This window comes from Salmo salar, chromosome 06, assembly GCF_965601325.2.
Source record: "Salmo salar chromosome 06, fSalSal1, whole genome shotgun sequence".
NCBI classification, from domain to species: Eukaryota; Metazoa; Chordata; class Actinopteri; order Salmoniformes; family Salmonidae; genus Salmo; species Salmo salar.
In genome coordinates this window covers 24,124,982-24,146,852 of record NC_138296.1, presented here as the reverse complement: position 1 = coordinate 24,146,852, position 21,871 = coordinate 24,124,982, and the positions used below count along the sequence as shown (strand labels likewise).

Genomic DNA, 21,871 nt, shown 5'->3' with positions numbered 1-21,871 from the left:
GCTATCTATGCACAAGCTCCAAGCCCTTGCTGGATGTGATCGATTTTAACGTTACTGTTCATGTTATGTATTCAGTCTGTATCACAACCTGCAGTGATTGGGAGTCCCATAGGGCGGCGCACAATTGGTCCAGCGTCGTCCGGGTTTGGCCGGTGTAGGCCGTCATTGTAAATAATAATTTGTTCTTAACTTATTTGCCAAGTTAAATAAAGGTTACATTTAATATATATATATATATATATATATATATATATATATATATATATATATATATATATATATTATATATATATATTAAAATAAAGTATTGTTGTTTGGGGAAATTACTTTAAACCTTTCCCTACAATCTGTACTATCAAACTATTGTTGTTGTTTGAGTGAATTGATTCTGAATATTCAGATCATTTCTAACATACTGCACTCGATGGGATTAACTAGCTAGATAAACTGTGGGTTACATGGCATCATTCAGGAAATCCTGACCAATACAGCTCTGATCCTGACTAGAAGAGATAAACATTTATGATCCCCTTGATTCTAATAATTGTAATTTAAGTACATCATACTCACAAAGAAATCTCATAGTAATGTTTACATTGGTTCGCATAGTGCATATCGCACATAGCAACTGTATCCTCTGTGAAACGGTTTAAAACGGTTTAGCTATCAACTTTTCCGTGTTCAATGTAGCCTAGTCCTGCTGCCTGGTTGCTAGGCAACAGTATACATCTTTGCGCAGCAGACGTGGGGTTGAAAGGTATGAGGCTGATAACATACATTTATTTTCAAATGACTTTGTTGTTTGGTTTTCTTGTGGTCTCTCAAAACAGCAGCTTGTGAGAGAGAGCAATCTGATACCTTTTTAATTTAGCAGAAATTAGGTTACTCAGCTCTGGCTTGTTGTGTTGTGTTGCTGCTGACAAAGTACTAGCTACTATTAGCTAGCTAACGTTAAGTTACTGTACTATAGCTAGCTATATAAACGTTTATTTACAATATTTATAGCTAGCCACCGTAGCTAACGTTAGCGAGTTAACTAGCATAAATACATTATACACAGTTTGTGTTTATTTGTTATTGCAAAACAGCCACTCAACTCAACAAAGCTACGTACCTGGCAGGATTGTGATGACACTGAGACTCACTGTTTATCAATCAGAAACACATTTGTTAAACCTACAACCACCGCCAGACAGTGGCATTGAATACAGCATTTGATATTGAGCTGCCCTTCTCTCCACAGTAACAGTACAGGGTAGAGAGTCAGGGGATACAAAGACATTAGCAGGATGAGCAGGCTATATGATACCGCAGAGCCCAGTTTGGTGGATGAGGAGCTGCTGCAGAAGGCAGTGGAGGAGCAAGGCCCTCAAGACCAGGCTGGGCAGATTGCCAAGGAGGAGGGCATCCAGTATGATGAAGTCTGCCAATTGCGCCTAGACTACAAGAGTAAGACATTTGACAGATGTTGATGTTCTTCATTCATTTGCATACTTTTTGGTGCAGACATGTCATGTCCATTGTCCACAGAGAGAAGGGCAATAGTTGCAGTGGAAATAGTTTTTATTCCTTACTTTGTCCATATTTTTAACATTTTTGTCCATAGACATCCTGAAGATTGATCACCTGTGGCAGTTCACGTCTCTGACCAAGCTACAACTGGACAATAACATAATTGAGAAGATTGAAGGACTGGGGTGCCTCACTAATCTGAAATGGCTAGGTAAGAAAGGTCTCTCACAGACCCTGAATATGTTCCACGTACAGTAAATGTTAGACAGATCATGTATGTGTTAAACTGTATATAGCTAGATCAAGATGACTATATTGTTTTTCACTGATACAAGGCTATTATGGCCTAATGATCAATATTATCTTTCTTTCTATCTCCTCTTCTCCTCTAGATCTGTCCTTCAATAACATTGAGGGGATCGAGGGGTTGGATTCTCTGGTGAAGCTGGAAGACTTGAGTCTCTACAACAACAGAATCTCTGTCATTGAGAACATGGACACACTCCTAAACCTACACGTTCTCTCTATTGGGAACAACTTCCTGGCTCAGTTGGAAAATGTGAGTAACTTTCATACACTACCTACATTTATTGTTTATGTTACAAATTATGAATGTAAACTCTGAAATTGTATACTGTAGAATATTTGTGACAAAATATGTTATTTTCTTGGTATGGGCTGGTATTGCATGTTTGCTGGACACTGTAGGAATTGCAATCAACCATATCCTCTGATTCCCAGGTGATCTACCTCAGAAAGTTCAAGAACCTGCGCACTCTCAACCTTGCTGGAAACCCCATCTGCAAAGAGGACCGCTACAAGATCTTTGTTGCTGCCTACCTTCCAGAGTTGGTTTACTTGGACTTCAGGCTATTGGATGAACAAACAGTGAGTGACGGAATAGGGTGAAATTGCCCCTTGACACTGATATTGGGTCAGTCTTGTAATCCCCCCACTAATGATTAAGGTTAGGATCGGGGAGGGGAAGCTGATCCTAGATCTGTACCTATTAGAAACACATCCCTGGCGCTAGAGCGACAGGCACAGGAGAACCAATGGGCTGACAAGGTTGTACAGTATATATATGTGCTTGTATCCACACCAACATACCATAAGTCTTACAAAACACAAGTCTTACAAAATAAGAGATTTATGCCTAGGCTCAGGGACATTCCTGTCCTGATGAATTAAAGCATTGATGTAAACGAGAGCATTTCAAAACGGTTAGTCATGGATTACAAACGTTTCCCCTGGGAATCAGACAGCTGTATAAGCACCATACTAAAAGCAGAATCGCAAAACTGCTGAACTGCCATACCTTTACACATTCCATCCATATTGTAACCACAGATTTAAAGAAAACAGTTCCAAAGGTCTAGTTTATAAATTTTTCTTCAAGCACTGCACTGGAAATACCATTAGTTTGTATGAATACATGAATACCTTGCTTTTTTCTTAATCTACCAACCATAAGGGCGGGCATTGAACATTAAGTATTTCCTTATGTAGCGAGAGCAGGCGTTTGGAAAATACCAGTATGCCATTGAGGAGATGCGCCACAATGAGGCCCAGGAGAGAAGGGCAATGGACGCTAGGCAAGAGCAAGAGGACGAGCTGCAGTTGCACAGGGTAACCTAGGAAAATCCTACATTCAGAGCAAAGCATACATTCTACATCCATGTGTGCATTGAGCTTGAAATCATTGGGCAACTCTGCCATCTACTGTTGTGTGTGTGTGTGTGTGTGTGTGTGTGTGTGTGTGTGTGTGTGTGTGTGTGTGTGTGTGTGTGTGTGTGTGTGTGTGTGTGTGTGTGTGTGTGTGTGTGTGTGTGTGTGTGTGTGTGTGTGTGTGTGTGTGTGTGTGTGTGTGTGTGTGTGTGTGTGTGCTTCCCTACCTACAGGATGCCTTTGTGGAGCTCTTGAATGGCCCATATCTGTTTGACAGCATGTACGCAGATGATGCAGAGGCAGCCAAGCTGGCCTACCTCCCCGGAGTGTCTCTACTACTAGAGACATATCCTTCTCCATACTCTGTTCTCACAGTGTCAGTCTATTTGGAGCATGCCTTCTCCCTTCGACAACTGGCCCTTGATTTGATGGATGGCTAAAAGCAGATGCAGGTGAAATAATAGTAGAATGATATATCTTGTTGTAAGATAGGGATTTCAAGGAGAGAAAAAAACTGGAAAAAAAACACAAGTCGATTATTCTACTATTGCATCGAAGGCTCCTTCCTTGACTCTGTTCCTACATACAAGAGCCACCTGGTGGCGCTGTGTGTGCAGGTGTTTGAGATTGGCTTGGCACAGCGCAGCCGGAGGGAAGACGAGGTCAAGTCCTTCTTTGACTGTTCCAGAGAAGCCGTGGACGACAACCAGCAGAGAGCAGCACAGATCGCTGCAGACTTTGAGAAAGCCAGGAGACAGGTGTGTCATGGGACTGTAGCTTTTACAGTCATGTCAAGAAGGGATGCCGCTAATGTCAAAGTGACGTCAAAAGGTGCATATCCGAGTAGCGTCGGGGAGAATTTTTGCATTTTTGCTAACAATAATGCTTTTCCTAACCTTAACCTAATTCTCCTAACCTGCTACATTGATTCTCCTAACCTGCTGCGTAAGTTCTCCAAACATGCTACGAAGAGTAACTTCTGATATTAGCGGCATTCCATCTAGTCAAAACCGGCTTTCACTTGCACTGACAGGGAAATGGTCACGTTTGAGAGCATCAGTTCAGTGCAGACTGACAGATCTACAAATCTTAATGAGTTGACCAATTGGCAAGTCTAACTGGAAACTGTTTTAATTACAGCTCTTCCCTGCCCATGTAACCTTTATCAATATCTAAAAGCTTTAAAAAGTCCCAAATTAGCACTCCTACTCTGAGATGCTTTATTATAATAATAATAATAATAATCGATTTCATTTATTTTGCGCTTTTCATTATACAGATAATCTCAAAGATGCTAAAAAACAGAACAAAAGTACATGTAGTTCTTGGGCTGAACAATGGTCTTCAACAGAGGCTAAATATGAATATAACCCATAGAATTCAACTGACTCCTATCGGCCCCATCTCTATGGAGGGATATAAGTGTCAAAATACATTTCATATGAATTATTTTGGAACAAATATTACGTATTTAATGTATGCACTGAATATCTTATTGGCCACACATAGATAATGTAAGAGCCATGTTCTTTAGAGAGTTTGGCAATTGAGGTTTTCTGCATCATGTGCATTTGCATGACACTACAACATTCTATGTGAGCCATGGTAGCGCTGCATTAAAATAACATGGGGAATATAATGTCTAGAAGGAGCATTGTGATGTATTTACATGAAACTTTCAAATTCTATGGCAGCTATGTTAGCGCCTCATTAATATTACATGAGAATATTTAAATAATGCTCTGTAACTGAATGTCTAGAATAAGAACAATATTCAAAAATATGACTGAAATATATGGCTCTGGATAATGGTATAACAAACTGCTGAAATACAAACATGATAGCAACAGTTTAACAAAAACGGTGCTATTTTTATCGTTTCAAATCCACTGTACATAAATCTTACAAATCACAAAGAAAATCATGCAAATCACACATAAATGTTGTGTATCTCCACGTGGCCACACACACAGGTGATGTCTGAGATGCAGCAGGCCACAGACACAAGTCTCCTGGAGGCCCAGCTGAACCACTGCAGCGAGGAGATTAACCAGCTCTGTGACAGCCTCATGACCCAGGAGCTGCAGCTAGTCGACCAGCTGGAGGTGTGTGTGTGTCTGTCTGTGTGTTGTTAAGATCTACATTCTTGGTCGCCCTTAAATCTGAACTGAATAATTTCCAAGAGGTTAGGAGTAGAGGTTTTTACGGATCCACCTGTAGTCATACCAGATACCCGATCTGGGACCCGAGTAGGGGTGGATACAGAATTCTAAATAATGTCACGGGTCTGGGTCGGATCTCATATGATTGTCACGGGTCTCGGGTATGTGTCCTTTTTGTAATTTTTTTTAATTAGATTATTTACTTTGACCCCTCTTACTCCCCAATTACGTGATATCCAATTGGTATTTACAGTCTTGTCCCATTGCTGCAACTCCCCTACAGACTCGGGAGAGACAAAGGTTGAGAGCCATGCATCTGTCACGTCATGACCAGTAAAGGGGTTATTTGTTATTGTAGTTTGGTCAGGACGTGGCAGGACGTGTTTGTTTTATGTAGTTCGGGGTTTGTTGGGATATGTATTTATGTAAGAGGGGTGTTTGTTTTATGTGTTCCGGGGTTTTTGGGTATTGTTCTATGTTTTGTATTTGTATGGTTTTTCTATGTTGTGTATTTCTTTGTTGGCCTGGTATGGCTCTCAATCAGGAACAGCTGTACATCGTTGTTGCTGATTGGGAGTCATACTTAGGTAGCCCTGTTTTCACCTGTCTTTTGTGGGAAGTTGTTTTTGCATTGCTGTGTGTAGCCTGCAAGACTGTTCGTTCGTTCGTTCGTTCGTTCGTTCGTTCGTTCGTTCGTTCGTTCGTTCGTTCGTTCGTTCGTTCGTTTTCTTGTTTTGTTTTTGTAAGTGTTCAATAAAAGTAAATATGAGCACTCAACCCGCTGCGCCTTGGTCTACTCCATACAACGACCGTTACAGTGTCCTCCAAAACATGACCCTGTCAAGCCGCACTGCTTCTTGACACACTGCTCGCTTAACCCGGAAGCCAGCCACACCAATGTGTCGGAGGAAACACTGTCCAGCTGGCGACCGAAGTTGCCCGGCCGCCACAAGGAGTTGCTATAGCGTGATTGGACAAGGAAATCCAGGCCGGTCAAACCCTACCCTAACCCAGACGATGCTCCCGGTCACGGCTGGCTGTGACTCAGCCTGGGATCAAACCCGGGTCTGTAGTGACACCTCAAGCACTGCGATGCAGTGCCTTAGAGAGCTGTGCCACTCGGGAGGCCTTGGGTCTGTGTTATTTTAACTGACTTGTCTGGAAGGACTCGTACAGAGCCGAACGTGACTGCTGCAGTAGTTGTTGTTGTTGACCAATCGTTAGTCATCAAAGCGTCAATAGGCTACAGTCATATAGCCTCTGTGTGTGGCAAAAGTTAGGAGATATGTAATCATTGGGAGATGGAATTAAAATGACAGAATTAAAAGTTAAAGGAGAAGGATAGGCTACAATGACCAAGAGCCAACAGGTAGACTGCTACTTAATATTATGAATGGAGTTGTTGTTAATCAAATCAAAGTTTATTTGTCACGTGCACCGAATACAACAGGTGTAGTGAAATGCTTACTAACCAACAATGAAATATAAAAAAATATGTTTTATTTTTATTTTTAAAGAATGAGAAAGTACATGCACTGCATCCTCAATTACCCTAGCTAGCTAATGTTAGCTAACTTAACTAGCTAGCTTCTCCAGGTTTGATGCAGTCAAAACAGGTACTGTGTAATCATATTGGATGATAAATAACCTAGCTATGGCAGCTATTTGTTTACTATAGTGCGTTTTGGCTTGTTGGTTGTTTGCTGTCTGTCGTCTCTCCCTCCCAGCTCCCTGTGTCACTCCCTCACAGCGCCACCTTTCTCATCCTCCTCTCGCACTTTATCAGCTCCGGTTAATAAAGACACTTAAAAAATGGGTCTCCATATAAAAAAAATGTATTCATATTGGGTCTGGGTGGGCAAGCCCAAGGTCCATATCAGAACAGGTCCAACTTCTTTTGGTCCGTGAAGACCTGTAGTTAGGAGGCCCCATAACGCAGAAACTGTTATCCTAGGTGACCTCTAGGTGACCTCCCTGAGGCCAAGTGCCAATGGCTATAAATTCAGCCATCAGGAGTTTCAAATGATAGAGACGTCTAATATGCGCCTCACTCTGACCCAAGTGGTCTCGACAACCTTGATTTATGTTGTGACCAGGGGCCCGGAACACTTGGAGAACCAACAGATAAGCAAGAGTATTTATGCTTGCCTGCCCTTGAGGAGGTTGGCATATTGCTACAAACCTCTCAGAGGAACATGTCTGTCTCCCCATATGCATATGTTTGTCTGTCTGTCTATTAAACCTTTCTCTGCCTTATCTTTGGGTACAGCATTTTCCACACCTTGAGAAAATCAATTATTCCCGAGTGTGTGTGTGTGTGTGTGTGTGTGTGTGTGTGTGTGTGTGTGTGTGTGTGTGTGTGTGTGTGTGTGTGTGTGTGTGTGGTGTGTGTGTGTGTGCGTGCGTGCGTGTGTGCGCGTGTGTGTGTGCACATTTGATGTATATTATAGTACACGTGCAAGATTTCATATGGAAACTCTCATTTATAGAAGAATGTTTGGAGTGGTTAATTTATTTATTTTTATTTTCCATTTGATATCAAAACACACATTTGAATTTAAGATACGTTATTCATATGTCAATAACTATTCTTCTGTTTTTCCATAGGACATAATCAAAGATTTTGAGAGGAACATTTCAGACATGGTTGCCGGATTCATTGAAGTTGTTCAAGGAATATATCCTTTGCTACCTTAGGTATTTATTTCAATATAACTACAAGTTGCATGTGTATTATAATGGTGTTACAGTGCACTGATGCAGTTATTCAAATCAGGGTCTGTATGTACCAAGCGTCTCAAGAGTTAAAGTGCTGATTTAGGATCAGTTTTCCAATTAATAAGATGACATGGACAGGGAGGACCTGATCCAAGATCAGCACTCCTACTCTGACACGCTTGATATACAGTGTACAGCCTCAGACAAAGTCTCCTTGACACAGACCCACTTTCGCCCAGTGCCGAGACTTAGAAAACCACCATCACGAGAAGCTACTGGAAATCGCTGTGGCAACCCTGGAGCGAGTGGCCAAGAATGAGCTGGAGGAGGATATGCCTGATGATGTCCGAATGGTCAGTGTCAGAAAATCCCTGTGTCTACAGCACATCCTATAGGCCATGGTCAAAAGTAGTGTACTATATAGGGAATAGGTGGCTATTTGAGACACAACCTAAATAGTGTTTCCCTACTCCTCACTCAACCCTGTCTCTTATCTCCACAAACATTTTCAAATATTGTCAAAGACTCCAGCAACTCAAGTCATAGACTGTTCTCTCTGCTACCACACGGCAAACTGTACCAGTGCCAAGTCTGGGATCAAAGGGCTCCTACCCCCAAGCCATAAGACTGCTAAATAGTTAACTAAATAGCTACCTGGACTATCTGCATTGACCCTTTTTGCACAAACTTTTTTGGACTCTGTGCACTGGACTCTACCCACACATACTTACACTGACACTCCAAAACATACAGTGCATTCAGAAAGTATTCAGACCGCTTGACTTTTTCCCAAAACAATTATATTACAGCCTTATTCTAAAATGGATTCAATTATTTGTTTCCCTCATCAATCTACACACAATACTCCATAATGACAAAGCAAAAACAGGTTTTTATACATTTTGGAAAATGTATAAAAATAAACGGAAATATAACATTTACTCAGTACTTTGTTGAAGCACCTTTGGCAGCGATTACAGCCTCGAGTCTTCTTGGGTTTGACCCTACAAGCTTAGCACACATGTATTTGGAGAGTTTCTCCCATTCTTCTCTGCAGATCCTCTCAAGCTCTGTCAGGTTGGATGGGGAGCGTCACTACACAGCTATTTTCAGGTCTTTCCAGAGATGTTTGATCGGGTTCAAGTCTGGGCTCTGGCTGGGCCACTCAAGGACATTCAGAGACTTGTCCCAAAGCCACTCCTGCGTTGTCTTGGCTGTGTGCTTAGAGTCGTTGTCCTGTTGGAAGGTGAACCTTCTAGCCAGTCTGAGGTCCTTAGCGCACTGGAGCAGGTTTTCATCAAGGATCTCTGTACTTTTCTACCAGTCTCCTCCGCTGAAAAACATCCCCACAGCATGATGCTGCCACCACCATATTTCACCATAGGGATGGTGCCAGGTTTCCTCCAGACGTGACGCTTGGCATTCAGGTCAAAGAGTTCTTGTTTCTCATGGTCTGAGAGTCCTTTAGGTGCCTTTTGGCAAACTCCAAGTGGGCTGTCATGTGCCTTTCACTGAGGAGTGGCTTCTGTCTGGCCTCTCTACCATAAAGGCCTGATTGATGGAGTGCTGCAGAGATCGTTGTCCTTCTAGAAGGTTCTCCCATCTCCACAGAGGAACTCTGGAGCTCTGCCAGAGTGACCATCGGGTTCTTGGTCACCTCCCTGACCAAGGCCCTTCTCCCCTGATTGCTCAGTTTGGCCAGGCAGCCAGCTCTCGGAAGAGTCTTGGTGGTTCCAAATTTCTTCCATTTAAAAATGATGGAGGCCGCTCTGTTCTTGGGGACCTTCAATGCTGCCAAAAATGTTTGGTACACACCCCAGATCTGTGCGTTGTCAGAATCCTGTCTATGAGCTCTATGGACAATTCCTTTGACCTCATGGCTTGGTTTTTGCTGTGACATGCACTGTCAACTGTGGGACCTTATATAGACAGGTGTGTGCCTTTCCAAATCAAGTCCAATCAATTGAATTTACCACAGGTGGTCTCCAATCAAGTTGAAGAAACATCTCAAGGATGATCAATGGAACTAGGATGCACCTGAGGTCAGTTTCGAGTCTCATATTAAAGGGTCTGAATACTTATGTAAATAGGTATTTCTGTGTTTTAAAATAAATACATTTGCTGAATGTTTGCTTTGTCATTATGGGGTATTGCGTGTAGATTTTAGAATAAGGCTGTAATATAACAAAATATGGATAAAGTCAAGGGGTCTGAATACTTTCCGAATGCACTTGCACATAACACTTCCACACAAGCACACATTTGCCACACACACACTTCCACACTCATCATATTGTATTCTGCATTGTTGGGAAGCATTTCACTGTCATTTACGAAGCATGTGACAATTAAAATTTGATTTAATATTGTATGTGTACATGCTCATCCATATTGCACTCAAACACACTGCACACAGTCCAACTGTATTCTTTTCTTACTGCGTTTCCACCCTTTCCTCTCTGACAACATTTCCACTGTCACTGCTATTGAAACTACAGATCTGCTATCTTAATTTAATCAGTCTGTTGTCACAGAGAATTTACCAGCGCAGCAGGAAATGCAAATTGTAGTTTATTCAAGGTTTAAAAAGTCTTCTAAAGTTTATAATTGCCCTAACGAAAAATATGTCAACCCCTACAAAAAATGTATATTAATTATAATCCACATAATAATTAATATTTCCTGTTTCTGCAGGATTATTTTCTTGTTGTGAGAAGCAGGGTCAAATTAAGATCTGTAGCACCTCAGCAACACTTTCCCCAGTGGCACTCAGCAGTATCTTGATCCCACTGGTGCCATGGTGAAGTTTCCCCTAGGTACAGATTTCAGATCAGCTTTCCCTCCCTCAATCCTAACCTTACCCATTATGTTGAGAATGAAAAACTGACCCAAGATCAGTGTCTTGGGGTAATTTCACCCTGCATCATTCCTCTGTGTTACACAGTGTCTGTCTGTCCCCCATGCAGCTGTTTGTAGACAAGGACACAGTGATCAATGCAGTCAGCGCCTCCCACGACACCCACCTGCTGAAGATCGACAACCGTGAGGACGAGCTGATGATGCGCTGCAACAGCTGGATGAGTGCTCTGATGAAATCGGTAGGCAGGGAAATGCATGGAAATAGGATGACATAGATTGTATTTCTATGGGGAATGCGTTGAAATAGGATGACATACATTGTATTTCTATGGGGAAGGCAAGGCATTGCCACAAACACTCAGTATGACAGTTTCCAGTTTTCCACCATGAAGAATATTCTAACCTTGGTGTTTTCATTTGTTGTTGTTTTGTCTCTTATTCGCCTGTCCATGCAGGTACAAGATGAAGAGGTGAAGCGGAATCGCAAGCGCATCTCAGAGATTCACAACTACATTGACTACGTAAGGGATCATCTGGATGAGATGCAACATGAGCACCATTGATTAAGAAGAGGGGAAAGGAAATGTAGCAGAAGTAACCATCCTAACACAGATTCACAAGCCTCAGGCATACAACAAATGCCCTTATTTTCAAACTTACTTATTTCCATGAACCTGGATTATAAGAACATTGAATTGTGTCAAAATGAAGTTCATTATTTTAATAAATCCTCAGAGTTATTTCCCTTGTGTTCATTTCCAGAAACAGGCAGAAATGTTTGTCTATTCCTAACTGGTTCATATTTCAACTCTCTAGGACAACTCTGCCATCTACTCTGTGTGTGTGTGTGTGTGTGTGTGTGTGTGTGTGTGTGTGTGTGTGTGTGTGTGTGTGTGTGTGTGTGTGTGTGTGTGTGTGTGTGTGTGTGTGTGTGTGTGTGTGTGTGTGTGTGTGTGTGTGTGTGTGTGTGTGTGTGGTGAGAGAGAGAGATATACATTACCCGTGCATAACCATCAACACCCAACCAAAACCATTAAACTAAACATGTTCTTATGTTTTGATTATAATCGTTGTATTCTACAATACATATCCGAACGAATAGAAAGTAGGGCCCAAATATATACGTTTTCAACCTTAGTACAAAACTGCAAGAACGCTGATCATTCATTTGGATTTTTCTAGTGGAAAGTAACGTACAAATGTGCAACTACATGTCCCAGAATGCATTTCCAAAGACTATCCAATTACGTTTCCGTTCAAAGAAGGAATGCACATGTCCAGCCAATCAAATAGGGTGATTCTGAGTTGTCTAAAGAAACGTTGAAGTTCTCTTAAAGCCAGTACACGTCCAGAGTGAGCTATCCTTGGGCCGGGGAGGAGTATAGTATAGTAAATTGGCAGGCTTCTAGATACTGCTGGTCAGTAGCCCCTCTCCATATTAAGAGCTTCCTCAGTCTGTGGTTCATGACTGTTGCAGTCGGGGATACGCACGCATTAGCGCTCATCATGCCTGTTCGAGCTGAGAGCTGCAGCAGCACTGCTGCGGCCCGTACATCCTCGGCCTCTCTTATCCCTCCCCCGCCGATCAACACGCACCAGCCCGGGGTAGCTACTTCGCTGCTGTACAGCGGTTCACAGTTTCGAGGGCATCAGAAGAGCAAAGGAAACTCGTATGACGTTGAGGTCGTTTTGCAGGTAAATTCTCTTGCTTTTAAGAAGCTTGGTATGATGGATAGCATGTTTACTAGCTGACCATGTAAGGTTGTCTTGTCACTGCTGCTAACGTTACTGACTGCCAACCACTGACATGCAACCGATTTAGCAAACTAGCCAGCTGAACTAGCTAGTTAGCAAACAAACTAGTTTAACAAGCTTGACAGCAAGCAATCTTTAGTTAGCAGCTAGATGGCCCATTCAAATCGACTGTAAATGTTAGTAAGCCCTCTTGGGCCCCCTAGGGTTGTCGAGAGAGAACAGCCAGCTAACTCTGGCAGTGAGATGAACATTTTGTTTGGGCAAACATTTGGATACATGAATACTGGCATTCACATGCATGATTTTATGTTAACATATGGCCTAGCTGCTAAATGACATAGGTGGCTAGCATTCAGCATTTTCATTGGTGTTTGCCCAGATTGACAGAACCGCTGAAAATATCTGAACTCAACTCGTTAGTAGCTTGGTTGTCATTCTGTGAAGGCACCTGATGGGTTGTTGTACACATACACACACACACACTGACATTGTGACCACTGCACTTGAATACCACTCATAGTGCGATTGTTTGTCTCCTGCAGCATGTGACCATGGAGGACTCTTATCTGTGTGGTTACCTGAAGATCAAAGGCCTAACCGAGGTAAAGTGGAGCAGAACTGGGTCAGATACAGTGTACATGCAATGAGTGATGATGTTTTCATGGGTCTTTAAGCCCTTTTTGGGAACTTATCAGGGCAGGGGTCATTGTAAGCCAAGTGCAATGCAGCTCACCAGCCCCAATTGAAATGTATACTGGTACAACCAACCAATGTGAAACTGGCATGCATTATGACAACATGCTAAACAACAAGCCAGAGCCATCTATTGACCAATTTGCAACACCGGTATGAAGGCCTATCTGTTACGTTGCAAAAGTGTTTTGTCTGAGCACTGTATACTGTATTTGGATGTTTAGTCTTACATGGATGTGTTGACTGACTGCCTCTAAAATGGTAGACAGTCATAGAACAGGTCTGTGTTAAAGGTCGACCAATTATGATTTTTCAAGCCGATACCGATTTATTGGAGGACCAAAAAAAGCCGATACTTTTTTTTGTAATAATGACATTTACAACAATACTGAATGAACACTTTTATTTTGTAATAACGACATTTACAACAATACTGAATGAACACTTTTATTTTGTAATAATGACATTTACAACAATACTGAATGAACACTTTTATTTTGTAATAATGACATTTACAACAATACTGAATGAACACTTTTTATTTTAACTTAATATAATGCCTCAAATAAATAATGAAACATGTTCAATTTGGTTTAAATCATGCAAAAACGAAGTGTTGGAGAAGAAAGTAAAAGTGCAATATGTGCTTTTAAGTTCCTTGCTCAGAACATGAGAACATATGAAAGCTGGTGGTTCCTTTTAACATGAGTCTTCATGGGCGGCAGGGTAGCCTAGTGGTTAGAGCGTTGGACTAGTAACTAAAAGGTTGCAAGATCGAATCCCCGAGCTGACAAGGTAAAAATCTGTGGTTCTGCCCCTGAACAAGGCAGTTAACCCACTGTTCCTAGGCCGTCATTGAAAATAAGAATTTGTTCTTAACTGACTTGCCTAGTTAAATAAAGATAAAATTAAATAAATATTCCCAGGTAAGAAGTTTTAGGTTGTAGTTATAGGAATTATAGGACTATTTCTCTCTATACCATTCGTATTTCATATACCTTTGACTATTGGACGTTCTTATAGGCACTTTAGTATTGCCAGTGTAACAGTATAGCTTCCGTCCCTCTCTTGCCCCTACCTGGGCTCGAACCAGGAACACATCGACAACAGCCACCCTCGAAGCATCGTTACCCATCGCACCACAAAAGCCGCGGCCTTTGCAGAGCAAGGGGAACAACTACTTCAAGGTCTCAGAGCGAGTTACGTCACCGATTGAAACGCTATTAGCGCGCACCCCGCTAACTAGCTAGCCATTTGACATCGGTTACACCAGCCTAATCTCGGGAGTTGATAGGCTTGAAGTCATAAACTGCTCAATGCTTGAAGCACAGCGAAGAGCTGCTGGCAAACGCACAAAGTGCTATTTGAATGAATGCTTACGAGCCTGCTGCTGCCTACCACCGCTCAGTCAGACTGCTCTATCAAATATCAAATCATAGACTTAATTATAACATAATAACACACAGAAATATGAGCCTTAGGTCATTTTTTAAAAATGTATATTTATTTATTTAACCAGGTAGGCAAGTTGAGAACAAGTTCTCATTTACAACTGCGACCTGGCCAAGATAAAGCAAAGCAGTTCGACACATACAACACAGAGTTACACATGGAGTAAAACAAACACAGTTAATTATATAATAATAAATATGGTCAAATCCGGAAACTATCATTTAGAAAACAAAACGTTTATTCTTTCAGTGAAATACGGAACCGTTCTGTATTTTATCTAACGGGTGGCATCCATAAGTCTAAATATTCCTGTTACATTGCACAACCTTCAATGTTATGTCATAATGACGTAAAATTCTGGCAAATTAGTTCGTAACGAGCCAGGCGGCCCAAACTGTTGCATATACCCTACTCTGCGTGCAATGAACGCAAGAGAAATGACACAATTTCCCTAGTTTAATATTGCCTGCTAACATGGATTTCTTTTAACTAAATATGCAGGTTTAAAAAAATATATACTTATGTGTATTGATTTTAAGAAAGGCATTGACGTTAATGGTTAGGTACATTCGTTCAACGATTGTGCTTTTTTTCGCAAATGCGCTTTTGTTAAGTCATCCCCCGTTTGGTGAAGTTTCTCTTCACACAGTTCGCAACGAGCCAGGCAACCCAAACTGCTGCATGTAGCCTGCCTCTGTTGCACAGAACGCAAGAGAAGTGACACAATTTCCTTAGTTAAAAGGAATTCATGTTAGCAGGCAATATTAACTAAATATGCAGGTTTAAAAATATATACTCGTGTATTGATTTTTAAGAAAGGCGTTGATGTTTATGGTTAGGTACACATTGGTGCAACGACAGTGCGAATGCGCTTGTTAAATAACCGTTTGGTAAAGTAGGCTATGATTCAATGATAAATTAACAGGCACCGCATCGATTATATGCAACGCAGGACAAGCTAGATAAACTAGTAATATCATCAACCATGTGTAGTTAACTAATGATTATGTTAGTTTTTTTATAAGATATGTTTAATGCTAGCTAGCACCTTACCTTTGCTCTTTGCTGCACTCGCATAACAGGTATTCAGCCTGCCACGCAGTCTCCTCGTGGAGTGCAGTGTAATCGGCCATGATCGGTGTCCAAAAATGCCGATTACCGATTTATGAAAACTTGAAATCGGCCCTAATTAATCGGCCATTCCGATTAATCGGTCGACCTCTAGTCTGTGTGCTGCAGCTCTCTGCCTGCATTGTCTGTTTACAGCAAGGTATACAATTCAGAGGGTGTGTGGTACAAAATGTGATTGCTGTGCACTTTCTCTCACTGGCAACACTAAATATCAGGGCTCTTCCCACTCTCTCCTTGTAAATTACACAGATCCCTTGTCTGGCACTGATCACCTCCTTTTCCTAGAGAATTAGTTGTGAGTAACTCAAAGGGCGTGCTCAGGGAAATGGTGCACTTTGTTACTTAACAAGGTGCTACTTACCACTGATCTGGCACCTTGGCATAGTGTTACCGTGAGTTAGGTCGTATTCAATCGGACACACCGCAGCAAATTATTTTGAAACGGAAAAAGAGAACACGTTGAGGTAGTCCCTCCCAGTTTTAGTTTTTCTGTTTTTCCGTTTGTTGCCTAATGAATATGACCCTGCATTAAAAAGGCATTGCAGTTTTGTTATTGATGGCATTCCTGTGTGTGACACTTAATTTGTCACTGCACCAGCATGTGTTCCAGCCAGAAACCCTTCCTAAAGGAACTTTGGTAACCATGACTGTAGAGCCAAGTCAGATTATAGTAATAGTAAGTGGGAGCACAGCTAGATCCATGTATTCAGGTCTATATTCCAAAAATAATTGGTAATATTTACCTACTTTGTTGGACAACTTATGTGTGTGACTGTAAGAAAGGCTGTTTCACAACCGGCTGTGATTGGGAGTCCCATATGGCGGCACACAATTGCCCCAGCGTCGTTAGGGTTCGGCCGGGGTAGGCTGTCATTGTAAATAACAATTTGTTCTTTACTGATTTGCCAAGTTATTAAAAAAAATAAAGTGAGTGTGCTGTGTATAACTAAAACACTCTTTTGTTAGTGAAAGTCCTTACGGAGAAGGAAACATGGTCGTAGTCTCTAATTCTTTAGGAACCAAAGCAAACGGCAAGGGTCTTACCTGAACTTGTCCAATAAACAAAAAGATTAGCTACGGTGTTCACTGTGTTTCTGATCCTTGCAGGAGTATCCCACTCTCACCACGTTCTGTTTCTGATCCTTGCAGGAGTATCCCACTCTCACCACGTTCTGTTTCTGATCCTTGCAGGAGTATCCCACTCTCACCACGTTCTGTTTCTGATCCTTGCAGGAGTATCCCACTCTCACCACGTTCTGTTTCTGATCCTTGCAGGAGTATCCCACTCTCACCACGTTCTGTTTCTGATCCTTGCAGGAGTATCCCACTCTCACCACGTTCTGTTTCTGATCCTTGCAGGAGTATCCCACTCTCACCACGTTCTGTTTCTGATCCTTGCAGGAGTATCCCACTCTCACCACGTTCTGTTTCTGATCCTTGCAGGAGTATCCCACTCTCACAACATTCTTTGCAGGAGAGATCATCAGTAGAAAGAGGCCCTTTTTAACCAGGAAGTGGGACGCAGACGAAGATGTGGACCGCAAGCACTGGGTATTTATTTGAAGCTCTGTCTTTCATTTCATATTCCCATTAAAGCGCAGTCATTTGTCTGGTGTTTTCTTCTTTTTAACAAACGCTTCTTGGATGCAGCGTAGTACTTCAGTTTAATTGTCGTTGAGGAAAAAGTACAACTAAAACAACACTTGTTTTGTTTCTTTCCAGGGTAAGTTTCAGGCTTTTTGTCAGTATGCAAAGAGCTTCAACTTGGACGACTTTGATTACGAAGAGCTGAAGAACAGTGACTTTGTCTTTATGAGGTGGAAGGTGAGTCCAATATCACCTGACGTTCCATTGATATCTCTTTCTCTCTCCCTGTATGTACTTGAACCCTTCCTGTCTCTTTTGTCCTTTCTAACATGGCCATCTAGTGACTGTTTGTTTGTTCTCTCCCTTACAGGAGCAGTTCCTGGTCCCGGACCACACCATTAAAGACATCAGCGGGGCGTCCTTCGCTGGTTTCTACTATATCTGCTTCCAGAAGTCCACAGCCACCATCGAGGGCTACTACTACCACAGAAGCTCTGAATGGTACATTGTTTGAGTCCCTAATGGTACCCTATTGGCCCTGGTCAAAGTAGTGCACTGTATAGGGAATAGGGTGCTATTTGGGATGCAGACACACTGTGGAGTGTCAATATTTTAGATGGTTTGTTCAAATCTGATAGATGCACTGTACAGTTTGGCTCTTTGGGATATTCAGATTGAGTACATATTTTGATAGTTGCTAGTACTAAGCATACTAGGTCATGTTAATACATCTTTAGTAGATAGATAGTTAGGTTCTGTACCAGTTGTTGTTTTGCATGATGATCTGATGTGAACATATAGGGATGTGGCTAGCTGCTTGGCTACTGGCTAGCTGCTCATTCTTGGTCCCCTTGTTCTCTTTCAGGTACCAGTCGTTAAACCTCACCCATGTCCGGGAACACAGTATGCCCATCTACCAGTTCCGGTGATACCCGCCCGCTGGCAGAGGGGACTTTGATTGGCACTGCCCTAGAGACTCGCTCATGGAGGGGGAGATGAACTGACCAATCATGCCAAGGATTTACCTACCAGTATTCTCTGCCGAAAGGGAGAGAACGATGGAAGGAGGGAGGGATAGACAAAGAACAAGGCCACCGACCGACAGTTTTTCCCAGCCTGCCTTTCTCTACTTTGCATCAGCTGGGATCAACAGCACTTTTTCTTTGGTTGTTTTCTCTTCCCCACTCTTTCTCCATTCAGCTTCCTGTTTTTGAAGCTACTTTTCATCGCTTTCCACTTTTCAGTTGGGAATCCTCTCCAGCCCCTCTGAAAATGGGTGGGGGGTGCAGCAGTCTAAGATTTAAGTACAAAGTTTGATATTGCATTTTAATTTGTCTCAGTGAATTGAGGCCTGATTTCGATTGACCGAGCTACAGAGTGAGCAAGCAATCCTGAAAAGATGGATCTCCATAAGGTCTTGAGGTGTGACATCATCAAGGGTGTGCTCAACAGAAGATTGATGGTCAATGATCTGCCATGATGCAAGATCTGACGGCTTAGTCAGATGATGTCTTGGTGAAGGTTGATATTTGAAGGCAGGGCATAATCAGATGTGTGTTGTGGGCTATTGAAACACATAATACCACACCGATAGCAACTTTAAATCTGTCCTCTCTCTGAGATGAAGTCGACATCGTCTGACCTATAGAGGGAGTCCCCATGCCCTAGTTCATATTGGTGGACAGATTTCCAGGCTGCTGTTACTGCTGCTTTTTGAAAAGCCTCCTACCGTTCCCTGCCTCAACCAAGTGAACTGATAAAGTGGTTTACGCTTCTCATTTTTCTATGCAATTTACAAAAAATGTCTTATCCGGCGCTTACCTACTTTCCATTTTATTTTCAGAAAGGACTTTTAAAAGGTATTATGATGACGTACGTGAGTGATCACACAGCCACCAGAGTATTTATTGTAAATGAATATTGTTCATTTACATATATATAAAAATAATAAAGAGTTGTTTTATTCACCAGGCTTTTAATCTGATATGAGACAGCTATTTGAGTGTAATGCTCTGGTGTCTTGAGTTATGTGTGGTGGCTCTGAAGTACTGGTGGAAGAGAGTGTGTAGTGCAGATTGGACTTGGGCTGCATTTAGACAGGCAGCCCAATTCTGATCTGTTTTTTACTAATTGCTCTTTGGACCAATCAGATCTTTTTCAGAGCTAATCTGGTCAAAAGACAAATTAGTGAAAAATATCAGAATTTGTCTGCCTGTCTAAATGCAGCCAATGAGTAGTCTGTGGTGATGCTGGAAGAATGCTAATGCTAGAGCGCTACAAATCAAAGTGTGTGCAGTGGACTAAATGCCATGGGACAGATGAGAGAGTGAGCTAGTATAGAGTTTTTGGCTGGAGGAGGAAAAGATAAGGCATAGAAATACAATGATTAGAATGGGCACATGTAAGTATTTCGTAAGACGTTGATGACCAAACTAGATATGGATTTTGTGTTGGTACTGTGCAGTATGCTGCGTTAGGACCTGACTCGACTGTCAGCAATACTGTATATGTGTTAACGATTTTAACGAGGTCGACCCATTCTGTTCATTTTATTTCTACGTTTCTGATGTATTGAATGTGGCAGGCAGCTAACTGAGCTGTCTCCTCTGCATTCTTCACTTTGCCCCTAATTATACCAACGCACAACCGGTGTGTCTCTCTCCTGTATCATTTTGACGTCTTTTCCATTCACAGAATGAGAAATAGTGGCGTTGTTACAAAACCTTGATGACATGTGAAGAGATGTGTTTTCTGGGAGAGTATAAAATACACCGACTAGAACATCTCTCGTCAAAGCTTTTGAAAAACCTTATGCCTTAACTGTAATATGTTTGTACAGAGCACTGTTTTATAACAACGTTGGAGTTGAGTCATGACTGTGAATTGTTAAAGCATGTTTGTGGGATTTCATTTGGAGAGAAATGCCACCACATCAGCCCTCAAAAGACCTTTTGAACGCCAGTGAGTCTCCTGGGTCGTGTTCATTAGACACCAAATGGGAGAAAATACTGAAACGTGAAGGGACTACCTGGACTTGTTTTCAATTTCTGTTAATGTTTTGTAACGTTTCACTATGGTGTGCCCTAATGAATATGACCCTGAATTAGGTGACATCACATGACAGGTGTCAACCAGGAAGTGAAACTACTTAGCCTACCTCATTGGTCAGTTTAATGTTGGTCGAGCCAGCATAAAAAACATTACTACACTAAAAAGTTGGTTTGAATATAAAGAATGGCAAATGAATACGATTTTATAGGAATATGCTATTTAACAATGTCCTCAAAGACATTTGAGAATAAGTATACTTTCAAGACATTGCTCTGTGGAAGTTGTTTCTTTTCACAAATTACATCTGATTTCAAAATGTGTTAGGAGTTGCTTTCTGGACTGCACTATGAACTGACTTGGTTTGCTGTCTGTCTGGACTGCACTATGAACTGACTTGGTTTGCTGTCTGTCTGGACTGCACTATGAACTGACTTGGTTTGCTGTCTGTCTGGACTGCACTATGAACTGACTTGTGTTTCCGTGTCCATGCGCCAGCTCCATTCTCCAGGTAACAAAGAGTGTGACATACATTATTTCCTTTGTTAATGATCAAGCTACAAGAATGGACAAAAAAGCTAGTTAAAAATGCAAATTAAGCTTTGATTGATAAGTTACAAGTGTCAGTTGTTTAAGTCAATAAATGTATTGGATTGTATGATACAGGAGGAAGAGTTGGTGTGTTGTTCACTATGGTGGCTGTTTTTACTGGTGACTGACTGTCTTTGAAATCATGGCACTTCTACATAGAGATATTTTATGAGAAAGTTTATGGATGGAGGAAATTGAAAGAATGAGGTTCCATCAACATTGCAATAAAACTATTCCCAAGAAACAGTATTTTCTTCTGTGGGTGTTTCTGTCATTATGTTTATATTATAGTTTACAATTATTTAGTGATGAATTGGGTGTTTGTTTCTAATACTTCTGAGTGATAGTTGAGGACTATAGTCTTAAGTAACTGTCCAGTGTTTCCAGATTTCTATGAAATATGACAATTACTTTCAATAGCTAGGTTTCCATCCAATTGGGGACAGATTTTCATGTTAATATTCTAAAATATGCATAAAACAATGAAAGGCTGTGCGTGATGAGGTAGTGCACATAAAAAATAACGTTTGCGGTTACATTCCCATGTACCGAATAAAGAATACAATCTTTAATCCTTGAGTCTATGTAACATAAAAAAAACTATCTAATTGTCAACCTACTGCATCTGCCTATGTCAAACTAATATGAGACTCACACAAACACAATGGTGTTCTCCGTTTTGCTCTACAACCCCC

At 41.5% G+C, this 21,871-nt stretch overlaps 2 protein-coding genes across 3 annotated transcripts; both read left to right on the top strand.

Annotated features, from left to right (window-relative positions):
• Window positions 1-556: 556 nt before the first annotated feature.
• drc3 (dynein regulatory complex subunit 3) lies at window positions 557-11,659 on the top strand. Its single transcript, XM_014202879.3, has 13 exons — window positions 557-757; window positions 1,244-1,449; window positions 1,607-1,723; window positions 1,905-2,071; window positions 2,254-2,400; window positions 3,022-3,141; window positions 3,414-3,526; window positions 3,764-3,938; window positions 5,154-5,285; window positions 7,950-8,020; window positions 8,290-8,413; window positions 11,027-11,158; window positions 11,375-11,659. Exons 2-13 carry the CDS (start codon window positions 1,290-1,292, stop codon window positions 11,480-11,482), a joined length of 1,566 nt encoding a protein of 521 aa, XP_014058354.1. The 5' UTR covers window positions 557-757; window positions 1,244-1,289; the 3' UTR covers window positions 11,483-11,659.
• Window positions 11,660-12,239: 580 nt separating this feature from the next.
• On the top strand, window positions 12,240-21,425 carry LOC106606629 (glucose-induced degradation protein 4 homolog). 2 transcript variants are annotated; one of them, XM_014202969.3, is made up of 6 exons: window positions 12,240-12,614; window positions 13,217-13,276; window positions 17,394-17,501; window positions 17,673-17,774; window positions 17,908-18,038; window positions 18,403-21,425. In XM_014202969.3, the coding sequence occupies exons 1-6, from the start codon at window positions 12,384-12,386 to the stop codon at window positions 18,464-18,466; spliced, it is 696 nt and encodes a 231-aa protein (XP_014058444.2). In that variant the 5' UTR covers window positions 12,240-12,383; the 3' UTR covers window positions 18,467-21,425. The 2 variants fall into 2 exon arrangements, with proteins under 2 accessions (XP_014058444.2, XP_045575914.1); XM_045719958.2 differs by lacking the exon at window positions 17,394-17,501.
• Window positions 21,426-21,871: the final 446 nt, after the last annotated feature.